Genomic DNA, 12,249 nt, shown 5'->3' on the forward strand with positions numbered 1-12,249 from the left:
GTGAGGATAAATTAACTGATGAAGAACCATAAAAAAATAACGTACAAAATTGATTTAAACTGGTAATACCAGAAGTTAAGTTTTTTATTTTTTAATTTAATTGAAAATGTTTTTAAAGTAAAAAATATGTTTGATAGAATTTACAAATTGACATCAACTATATATTACTTTTAATAACATATATAATTTAGTTGTTTATATAGATTTACATTTTTTATATCTTACTTTTGTATAATTTTATATTTATGTTAATCTATCGTGTATAAGTAAACTTGTTATTGTAATGGATATTATTATATTTTATTAATTTAACATAATTATAATTGTATACGTAATTTAAAGTTTTATATTTACTTTTAATGTTAAAATTTTACTATGATATCATTTTAATTCAACTTTTGGTGGCATAAAATTATGATATTATATTTGTTTAAAATTTGAAAATATTTCATACTATCTAACTAATTAAATCAGTACTCTAGTATTTAGCATTTACAACCAGATTATCAATATTATTCACTCATTAATTTGCTTTCTTAACAATAAAGAATAGTAGTGTTGTAAGTAGATTTTTTTTATGTAATAATTATTTAAAAAATTAAGTTATGCAGTGAATGCAAGCTCAGATGGTATAACAATGTAGGAAATAGTAACTCTTGTGAAGTTTATTGTATTGTAATAGTATAATGTTGGGAGAGGACATAGGAAAGAAAAATTCAATATAAGAAGAACACAAAATGAACAAAAGCTAATCACCATAGACATGAACACTGGGCACCATATCCAAGCTATTTCCAACTTAATCATCAGTTTTAGAAAATGACTAATAAGAACCAGAAACACCCTGCACTTGCAATGCAACCAGAATAATTCATTCTTGTGATGTAACTCTCATTCCATTTCATCCTTTTGTGGTTGTCTCATGTGTCTGCAACACAAACATATTTCGATCAAATTCACATTTGGGACATTCCAACTCTTGTTAAGTAGCCCCACATACCTGTTAAAAAATTCAAATCGTTCTGTTCATTTAGGAGGTTGTAGTTGAAACATTTTCAACTTCAGTTTCTTTCTGAGTGACCAAATTCTTCTCCTCCTCTTTTGTTTCTTTAACCTCTTCTTCCTTAACCAATGTCTCTTCTTTTGTGTCTTTGTTTTGTTCTTCCTTCACCAAAGTCTCTCCCTTGACATCCTCTGTCAGGCACAATTGTAAACAAATTAAATTTAAGGGAAAAAAAACATCCAAGGGGTTATTATGCATGATCAAAATCCACAAACTTCTGAATAAACAGAAGAAAGATAAATTATAAAATTAATCCAAGTAAAATAAAATATTTAAGAGCTTTCATATTCAAGAGTCATCCTTTAACCTTTCTCATTTCCATCTCCCTTTTGTTCCGTTGGTTGTTGTTCCTCTTCTGCAACAGCAACGGGAAGTTCCTCTTCTGCAACAGCAACGGGAAGTTCCTCTTCTGCAACAGCAACAGGAACAACATCCTTCACTTCATGTTCTTCCTTGTCCTTCACAGACTCTTTGGGTTCTTCAGCAACAACAGTTTCCTGTGTTTTCTCCTCAGCTTCGTGGCTCTTCTCCAATGGCTTTTCTTCTTTCACATTTTCTATCTCAGAATCTTTATTAGACTCATCAACATCCTTATCTTTGACATTTTCTTTGTTCTTCTCTTCCACTTCCAAATTTACATTGTCAATGTTAACATCATTGGTTTTGTCCACTGATTGTACATCAGTTTCCTTGGAACTGACACTAGATTTCTTGTGCTGGAGGAGGGTGCTGTTGGCAACAACACCGAGTTTAGATTTTCCACAACCCATTTTTTTGTATGATTAATTGGTTGTGGAAAGAAAACTCGAATAGAGAGAGGAAAAGAGAGAAGATGGATGTGAAGAATGAATCTGTATCGAGTTATTATTATAAGGAGATGATCTTTATGTTGGTTATGATTTAGCGGTGGAGCAATGGCCTGCATGGATGAATAGATGTGAATAGAAGCTAAACCGTTTTTCTCGGTGTCTTTGTATAGACAACTTTAGTTGTTATCATCGAAAAAAGCTGAACAATTGTGAAAATGACAATTGTTTTGGACCAATGCCATTGATGTTTTTAATAATTAATATAATGATAATAACTAGGGAACACTCAACCCTAGCAACAATTCCAATGTTCTTTTCCTGGGTTACATTCCACTAGATGCATGCATGCATGGATTTCAATGTTTCTTAGTAGTAATTCTTATCACTCTTTTAAGCCATGGTTGAAAGAGTATTTTTTTATTTATAAATTTATAATTAACCTAGCCTTAAGACCCATTTTGCATCCATCAAATTATATTAAGTGTTCACATTAATCATTTTAGTATGACGTTAATCTATAATAAAATTCAATAAAAAAATTATCTGGAAAAAAAAACATTATTCCATTTTTTCCTTTATTTTCTTTTAGGGTTACACCTTCAAAATATATAAAAACAAAAAATATCGCATATCGTCAAATTGAAAAGTTGAACAATTCAACGTCTTTGGAAATTGTGATATGTTTTTTAGAAGTTGAAACATTTTATAAAGGACAAAAATCGCATGCACTCTTTAAAACATAAACACTTATCCAATATCATAAATCATATCATTCAATAATATATATATATATATATATATTCTCTTATAGACTTTTTTTTATATAAAACTTTTGCATAGTAAAATATAAAATAATTTTCCGTTCAAGTTTTTATAAAAACGTGACATTGAAAGTTGAATATAAATATCACACTGAATTTTCCTTTTTTAAATTAATATACTTCTAGTTCTACTTTATATATGATATTTTGAGAGAAAGTTTTTTTTTTCATAAACCATTGATTTCTTATAAATAAATTCAAGAAATATTCTTAATTTCATGCATTGAGGATAAATTAGTAGTTAATTAAAAAAAATGTATTAGAAAGTTACATAATGTTTTCAATAAAATTATATTTGTTTTATTCTGTGAATCAAAATCTCAAATGTTGTTAAATAAAAATAGTATTATTATTTTAATGTTCCTATTTTTCTGTTATAAAGCATTATCGTGATCTTCAATCAGATGGATGGGATCATTCTTGGTAAAATAGTTAAAAAATTGTTCCAAGTTTATTCATAAAAAAAATGATAAAGTTGCAGGGGATTGTGGTTAATCATAAAATATTGACTTACTTGCATCAACAACTATCATTATTTTACACAACTACAAAATCTCTTACAAATGCACCTAAAGGGAACAATACTTCATGATCCAAAGAGATTGGTATAAACAAACTATTATTGATGATGACAACATTTTGAAAATAATTTTAAAAAAATAGAAGATAGTCACTTGAGAGATGATCTTTGTATCTAAATTGGAGTCCAAGATCGAATGTGTCTAGGAAATGTAATATAATGTATATATTAAGATTATTTAACTTTAAGGTGCAAAATTAATTTGATTTTAAAAAATATTGTATCTCTCAAATCAAAATTATTAAGATATTAAACTATTTGTTAATTATTTTTTAAAATTTATGAAAACATTTATTTAGGTTCCATCAAATATCTATCTTAATTCTAGATATTTTCATTCATAATGAAAAATTAAGACTACCTAATATTTTTGTTAGTTGATAATTTTATTTTATTTTAATTTACCATTACTTTTTTATATATAAAAAAAAATTTCATGTTAAGCATCACCATGCTACTTGACATCTAAGTTAGGCTGACACCTCAAGTAACAACAATCATTTGTCATCACATGAAAAAAAATATTATTAAAAAAAAGTAGAAGAAAGAAAATACAAAAACATGAGGGACTAGACCAAAACCCATATGTTAACAAAAACGATACATAGGTAGATTATAAATATTAATAAAGAATTCTAAGAACAGACTAGATGAAAGTCTATTATACCAATAAAAGGATTCTCTATGAATAAATCCTAAATTAGCCAACCTATCAGCACACGCATTCCCTTCCCGAAAAATATGAGTAATCCTAAACCTGATTTTTCCACAGTAATTAAGACAAGTATTGCATCGATTACGAAGCATCCAAGTAGTAGAATAAAACTGCTTAATTCCAGGCCAAAGAGATGGGGATCTATAAACTATTCGAAACTCGTATTTTGATTGTTTTCTCATGTCTCTTTTGATTCTCTCGGGTTTAACTTCAATTAATGCATCTTTTCTTATTAATAAATTAGTGATTCATTGCTTCTAATTTCACATTGGCTCAAATCAGTGAATGAATTGCAAATTAGGAAGGTGTTCTTTACGCTTCTGGTTCGTGGTGAAGGTAAGTTATTAAATGTCAAAAGGAAGTAATAATTTGTTTTCTCATATAACTATTTTGTTCATGTTCCTCATATTGTTTTTTTGTTTAATTTGTGTGAGTCGTTATTCTCTATCTAATTTGTGTGAAGCAAAGTTATTCTCTCAAAGTCTAGTTATTTGACTTGTTTAGTCACTATCGCAAGTAATTAATGTGATATATTAATGTTGATGATAGTAGAAATACCATTTTATTGCCTATTGGTGCTTTATATTCGGGTTACTAGCAAGGTAAAACTCCTAAAACCACACCCATTATAAATTAGTATACATGAATATATTTTATTCATGGAACCTGTGAAAGAAAGAAAAATGAAGTTTCCCTAAGTTAAAGATTATATACTTTAGAACTTTGATGAAGTTGGTTGTCTTCGTTAGAGGTGTGAAGAAGAGGAACGCTAATAAGAGATTCATCGCCAATGTTGAAGGTCCAATAAGGAACACCAGGGGGAATCAAAAGAGTATGTGACCTTGACTGAATTGACGAATCTTCTAGTGGCAATCCAATGGCTTTTGCAAAGAACTAGATTCATTCACTGGGTCCTCATACGTTTGAGAACATCCTAGTATTGCAAGTCCAAGTTGATGGAAGAAGGCCAAGCTCAGACCCAAGTTCAGGCCCAACAACTAGGTCAATGGAAAGTAAGATCCAAGAAGACTGAGACTCTGCTATTGATGGCAGAGAAACTTTCCTATACATGTTCAAAAATTCTATAAACCTAGTGTAGAGTAGAATTTATTTTTTGTCAAAAGTAGAATAGGAATTTTACTTGTAAAATTTCTTAATTGTAATTATGATTGAATTAGGTATCTAAAAACCAACCTAGGTTAAATTATGGTTTCTAGAAGACTCCTAAATTAACCTAGGTCATTCATTAGTCATATTAAGCAAACCTAAACATGCTTACCATGTGACTACTCTTTAGGCGCCAATTTCAAATATAGGATATCTGAAATTTCCCACCACTTCCTTTGTACAATGGCCGACCTCATTCCTATATAAAGGGGTGCTTGGCTCAAGAGAACACTGATAAGTGTCTAATTTTAGTAATATTTCATATTAAAATATAGGAACTTATGAGGTTTTATTGCTAATTTACATATAAAATAATTCATAATTTATAAATTTATACCTTTTTACATTTTTTATGAGCTTTATTTGAATAAGAGCATTTTATTCCCAAATTTGGTGTTAATTGCATATTTATAGGGAGGATTGAAGATTTGGAGTAAAGGGGAATAATTTGAGCGAAAAAGAGAAAGTTGGAAGGTCCCATAATGAAAAAAGATGCAAAGAAAGATTGGTCTTTTTTTTATGTTTTTTCACTTAGCCCATTAGCGCGACATGGGAAGCGACCTAACCCTAGAAAACTAGGATAAATAGGGGGCTAGAGGCTCAACCCTAGTGTGTTAGATTAAGAGGTTACCATGGAGTGAATTGTAACCCAATTGGAAGAATATGGAAGGTGCTGGAAGTATGTGTGGCTAATTCTACCCTTTGGGATAGAGAGTAATATGTTCAAACTATTATGTATTAAGGTGATATCTTATATATTAATATTAAGTTCTTGATTGATTATTGGTATTGCTTTTTTACTTTTAAATTTCCGTGACAAATTGAGAATCTTAAATCTGACTGGGAGGTATTTTTAGGGTTCAGACCTAAACAACAATACTTAGCATATTTGAGTGTTAGAGATAGACTTGAAATGTTAATTGCCATTAACGTTTGAGTGTGATTCTAATTTTTTTTTATAAGTATGCGAGAGATTGATATAAATGAATTTTCTATGGGCATCATCAATCAAAGAACTTAATATAATCAAAATACATGAGAGTGATAGGGATGAAACTTAATCCCTATTTTTCCAATTGAAGCTACTAATTCTTTGTTTGATTTCTTATTGATCACTGCCAACATAACCAATTCAAAACTATTTTTATTGTTCTGTTTTTATATTTATCGATTATTGTACTCGATAATTCATTGTTCCTTGTGGGATTAATATCCGTCCTTAGGAACAATTATTACTTCTGACAACGCGGTGCACTTGCCATAAAAAGTCATCAAATACAAGATCAATTTTATGAGTAAATGCTGCCAAATTTGCAAGCTTTTACTCCTTTGTCTAGTCTCTCTAGGTTAGGCACCTTTGATATTCTCTTTCACCTTTCTCCAAGTGATATGGCCAACCAATCACTCTCCCTACCTATCATGCACCTTCAAGGACACCATAGCTCCATTGGAGCCTTCTTGTTCTGCTACATTCATTTGCTTTTGCCAACCTCTTCAATTCTTTAAGAAGAATAATCGATAATGGAGCCAACCTCCATCACAAGTGCTCCCTCTCTTGTGCCCCCACACAATTCACATCAATCACCAAACAAAACAACATAGATTATGAACTAGTGTATTAATGTTTTATGCAAAGGTGGAGATACAAATAAGGTGACAGAGTTCTTGGAAAAGACGGAGGATGAAGGATTTGAACCTAATTTGGTAACATATAACACATTTATTAACAGTTATTGTAAGAATATGAGATTGGAGGATGCTTTTTACTCATACAAGATCATGAATGTCAAAGGTGTGATGCCTAATTTGATCACATACATGACCTTGATGAATGATATTTGTGAAGAAGGGAAGGTTAAGGGATATTGTGTCTTATAATAATACTTTTGTGTAATAATTTTGGATTTTTTTTATGTTTTAATTTATATTATATTGTAATTATCATTAAATTTACTTGTGTAATAATTTTGAAGGTTAAATTTGATGCTCGTGTAAGATATATCTTCAAAACACTTAACACAAAATGGACTGAGTATATGCAATAATTATGGTAGGAAAGAGATTATGGAACACACAATAAAGATGATATTATTGCAATGTGTCCGTAAAAGATGAATATAGACCATTGGCCTTCTTTTGTTGACTATGGTTTAAATTCAAGGACAAAGGTAATTAAAACTACTTTATTCTTTGAAGTGTTGATTTATTTAGATTTAGTTATTTTACTACATGTACACCAAGGAAATTGCAAAAAAAAAAAGGATAATAGAAAAAAGCAAACAATTCTTCATATTGGTGGATCCAAGATTGTTGCACAGAAGAAATACGAGATGGTAAGTTGATTCTCCAATAATTTTTGTTATATCATATATCATGATTCATATACTTTTGTTACATTTTATAAGAGCAAGAGCTTGGTCACAAAGTTAGTGATGGGATTGGCTAATCGCCAGCCGAGGTACGAGTTCGTGATGGGATTGGCTGACCTGATCGCTATTCCGAATATTACCGCCAGGCTCAAAGTGCCTGAGAAGACCACGGATAAGGTGTTGGGACCAAAACCAGACGCGTGGTGTGAGTTCCACAAGAGCTTTGGCCACTCTATCAATTCGTGTTTGGCTTTGGGATACCAACTCGCCGAGTTGGTCAAGTGTGGGTTCTTGAAGGATTACTAGCTAGAGAAGCAAGCGGGGCAATCATCAGGTTCCCAACCGGCGGGCAATAAGGGACAGCAGCACGAGGTACCCATTCACGGCGAGATCCACACCATAGCTGGTGGGTTCTCGGGTGGTGGGTGTACTGCATCGCAGCGAAAGAAGTATGCAAGGTCTGTGATGTCAGTGGAGGTTTTTGAGGATCACTCACCCGACGTGGACATCACGTTCACCAAAGGAGACCTTGGGGATGTTGTGCCTCATGACAATGACCCTATTGTGATCTCGCTTGTTACGGCGGGAAGAACTGTCCATCGGGTGCTGGTCGATCAAGGAAGCTCGACAGATGTGATGTTTTGGCCGACTTTCGAAAAATTACAATTATCCCCTGACCAGCTGAAGCCATATGGGGGCTGCTTGTACGGTTTTGCCGGTGATCAAGTGGAGGTCTGGGGGTACATTGAGTTAAGGACGACGTTCACAGATGGGTCGGCCTCGCACACAGAAAAGATCAGGTACCTTGTCGTGAACGCTCCATCAGCATACAACATCCTGTTGGGAAGGCCAACACTCAACAGGACAGGAGTTGTGCCTTCAACAAGGCACATGAAGGTCAAGTTACCATCAATGGAAGGGGTGGTTATCACCATCCGCTCTAACCAAAAGGAGGCAAAGAAGTGTTATGAAAACAGCCTTAAGAACAAGAGATCGGTATGCCATGTAACCACAACGCCGCCCCCTAGTGTGGAGCCTGAGCAGGACAACCGGCGAGTTGTGGATACAGCGTTGGAGGTGGCCGCCGAGGACGATGTGGCAATGGAAGATGTCGAGGCGAGGCCCGAGAGCGCCGCTCGGGTGGAAGAAGAGAAAAACTGCCCGGAGACCGCTAGGGAGTCAGGGATTGCGAGAGCACTAATCGCCAGTGAGAAGAGGCCTCAGCCGGTCGATGAGTGACTTGAAAAGAATATCAACGACAAGACGTTTAAGCTGGGGAAAACCTTAGATGGCGAGACACAAGACCAGATCTCCAAGGTAATAAGTAGACACCTGGACGCGTTTGCATGGTCTGCTTCATACATGCCGGGGATTGACCCCGATTTTTTGTGTCATCGTTTAGCAATGGATCCCCAGGTCAGGCCAATCCGCCAGAGAAGGAGAAAGTTCAACGAAGAAAAGAGACAGGCGATCAAGGATGAGACGCAGAAACTCCTTGCAGCAGGCCATATCAGGGAGATCCAATATCCAGAATGGCTCGCCAACGTCGTTCTGGTCAAGAAGAGCAGTGAGAAATGGCGGATGTGTGTTGACTTCACGGATCTGAATAAAGCATGTCCAAAGGATTCTTATCCTTTGCCAAGTATAGATGCCCTGGTAGACAGTGCGTCAGGGTGTAAGTTGCTCAGCTTCTTGGATGCCTTCTCAGGATACAACCAGATTAAAATGCATCCCATGGATGAGGAAAAGACCGCTTTCATGACGGAAAGGTCGTGCTATTGCTACAAGGTGATGCCCTTCGGGCTGAAGAATGCGGGGGCCACATACCAGAGGCTAATGGACAAAGTGCTCGCCCCTATGCTCGGGAGGAATGTGCAAGCATATGTTGACGACATGGTCGTAACATCTATGGAAAAGAGCAGGCACGTCACTGATCTGGAAGAATTGTTTGTTACGATAGCCAGGTACAAGCTCTGAAACTGAATCCCGAGAAGTGTATTTTCGGCGTGGAGGCAGGAAAATTTCTGGGATTTCTCTTGTCGAAGAGGGGAATCGAGGCAAATCCCGACAAATGTGCCGCCATTCTGGTGATGAGGAGTCCTGCCACAGTAAAGGAGGTGCAGCAGCTCACGGGCCAGATGGCCGTTCTGTCTCAATTCGTAACCGCCAGTGGAGAGAAGGGACACCTGTACTTCCAATGCTTGAAGAGGAATAACAGGTTTGTCTGGACGAAGGAGTGTGAAGAAGCTTTTGTCAAGTTCAAAGAGTACTTGGCGAGCCCGCCGGTTCTGTGCAAACCTCAAGTGGCAACGCCTCTCAGGTTATATTTCGCCATAACTGAGAGGGCGATAAGTGCGGTGCTCGTCCAGGATCAAGATCAAGTCCAAAAACCCATCTATTTTGTTAGCAAGGTGTTGCAGGGCCCAGAAGTGAGATATCAGGCCTTAGAGAAAGCGGCGCTGGCGGTTGTGTTTTCGGCGAGGAGGCTGCGTCATTACTTCCAAAGCTTTACAGTGTTGGTAATGACTGACTTACCCATCCAGAAGGTTTTGAAGAAACCGGATGTAGATGGGAGGATGGTGAAATGGGCGGTGGAGTTGTCAGAATTCGACATCAAGTGTGAGCCCCGAGGAACGATCAAGGGGCAAATCTTCGCTGACTTTGTGGTCAAGCTATCTTCTGAAACAGTGCAGAGCGCCGGGGACGATTTTCGTTGGGTGCTCTCGATGGATGGGTCGTCTAACCAGCTGGGTAGCGAAGCTGGAGTTATTTTGGAAGGACCCAACGGCGTGTTGATAGAGCAATCTCTGAGGTTTGCCTTTAAAGCCAACAATAATCAAGCGGAGTATGAGGCTTTGATCGTTGGTATCTTGTTGGCAAAGGAGATGGGAGCAAAGGTGTTGATGGCCAAGAGTGACTCGTTGTTGGTCACCGAGCAGGTAACGGGTGAGTTTCAGGCCAAAGATCCGCAGATGGCGGCTTACCTGGAGTATGTTCAAGAGTTGAAGAGGTCCTTCGTTTTGTTCAAAGTGGTGCACGTGCCAAGGGAGCAGAATGCCCGAGCTGACTTGCTAGCCAAGCTCGCCAGTTCGGGCAAGGGGGGCAGGCAAAGGACTGTTATACAAGAAACTTTGAAGATACCTCGAGCATTCGTGACAGATCACCAGGTTCTTCATGTGTGCAAGTCAATGGAAGGGACGGCGAGGAGTCATAGATCTTTGACTCAGGAGACTCTGAGGACGCCGAGAGTTAGAGCACGTCTAGGGGGGAGACGAAGATGACGCAAGTCTGCGCTATCCATGAGCCAGATACATGGATAACGCCGTACTAGCGCTACATGGCGGATGACGTGCTCCCAATGGACTCGACGAAGGCCAGAAAGATAAAGAAGAACTCCAACAGGTTCACCCTCATCGATGGCGAGTTGTACAGGTTCGGGTTTACACATCCCCTTTTAGTATGCGTATATGGAGAGAAGTGCATGAGGATTATGGCTGAGCTCCATGAGGGGATCTGTGGGAGTCACATCGGGGGTCGAGCTTTGGCAACAAGAACCCTTCGCGCAGGTTATTACTGGCCCACGATGAGGGAAGATTGCAAGAAATACGCCCAGTGTTGCAAGCAATGCCAGCAGCACGCCGATTGGCACAAGGCGCCTCCAGAAGAGCTGAAGTCAATTTACAGCCCCTGGCCGTTCCATACGTGGGGAATCAATATACTGGGACCTTTTCCTTTGGCGATCAAGCAGATGAAGTATTTGGTTGTGGCGATCGAGTACTTCACAAAGTGGATTGAAGCAGAACTAGTAACCCAGATCACCGCGCACAACATTCAGAGTTTCGTGTGGAAGAATATTGTGTGCCGATTTGGTGTGCCCAAGCGTTTGGTATCAGATAATGGGACTCAGTTTGCAAGTCACCTGTTGAAGAAGCTGTGTGGGGATGTTGGGATTCAGCAGGTGTTTGCTTCTGTGGAGCACCCACAAACGAACGGGCAAGTGGAGTCAGCCAACCGGGTCTTGTTGAGAGGTTTGAAGAGGAGGTTGGAGAAGGCCAAAGGGTCTTGGGCTGAAGAGGTTCCCCGTATAGTATGGGCGTACCATACCACTGAGCAATCGGGAACCCACGAAACCTCGTTTAGTTTGGTGTATGAGTGTGATGCGATGATTCCAGTTGAAACCCGGGAAAGCTCGCCGAGATTCCAAAACTTCGTGGCGGAAGACTCGAACGAAGAAAGGAGGATGAACTTGGATTTGCTGAATGAGGTTAGGGAGGAAGCACGGGTGAAGGTTGAGGCAGTAAAGAGAAGAGTTGAACGCAAGTACAACTCCAGAATAAGGCCGAGGCAATTCAGAGATGGTGACCTGGTGATGAGGAAGGCCCACCAATACGAGATAGAGAACAAATTATCACCCAAGTGGACAGGACCGTTTAGAATAACCGAAGCGCTCGGGAACAGCGCCTACCGCTTGGAGACGCTGGAAGGAGGGGCGATTCCTCGCACTTGGAACGCCACCCATCTAAAGTTTTATTACAGTTAAGGAATTGTAAGTAGAAATTAACTTGAACAGTTTAAGATGTTTCAATTAAAACAGTTTTTCAAGGGGGCACTCTTTTTTCCCTAAGGAGGGTTTTTAACGAGGCAACCCAATAAAGAAAGTTTCGAAGTTTATCAAAGTTTCCAAGTTATTAAGTTTGCATGCTTACCGTTTTTTAAGTTTTCGGA

The 12,249-nt window shown here is 37.5% G+C and overlaps 1 protein-coding gene across 1 annotated transcript; it reads right to left on the reverse strand.

The window, feature by feature from the left end:
• Positions 1 to 643: 643 nt before the first annotated feature.
• On the reverse strand, positions 644 to 2,006 carry LOC137805836 (uncharacterized). The gene is made up of 3 exons (XM_068605745.1): positions 1,371 to 2,006; positions 1,001 to 1,194; positions 644 to 928 (listed from the first exon to the last, which is right to left on the reverse strand). Exons 1-2 carry the CDS (start codon positions 1,831 to 1,833, stop codon positions 1,031 to 1,033), a joined length of 627 nt encoding a protein of 208 aa, XP_068461846.1. The 5' UTR covers positions 1,834 to 2,006; the 3' UTR covers positions 644 to 928; positions 1,001 to 1,030.
• Between the last annotated feature and the right edge of the window lie 10,243 nt (positions 2,007 to 12,249).

This window comes from Phaseolus vulgaris, chromosome 3 (genome assembly GCF_051622355.1).
Source record: "Phaseolus vulgaris cultivar YP4 chromosome 3, ASM5162235v1, whole genome shotgun sequence".
Classification (NCBI taxonomy): Eukaryota; Viridiplantae; Streptophyta; class Magnoliopsida; order Fabales; family Fabaceae; genus Phaseolus; species Phaseolus vulgaris.

Coding starts and splice junctions, on each gene's coding strand:
- LOC137805836 (XM_068605745.1), bottom strand. CDS start 1,833: ATGGGTTGTGGAAAATCTAAACTCGGTGTTGTTGCCAACAGCACCCTC. Junction 1,195..1,370: donor GGGAGATGGAAATGAGAAAG/GTTAAAGGATGA, acceptor TGTGCCTGACAG/AGGATGTCAAGGGAGAGACT.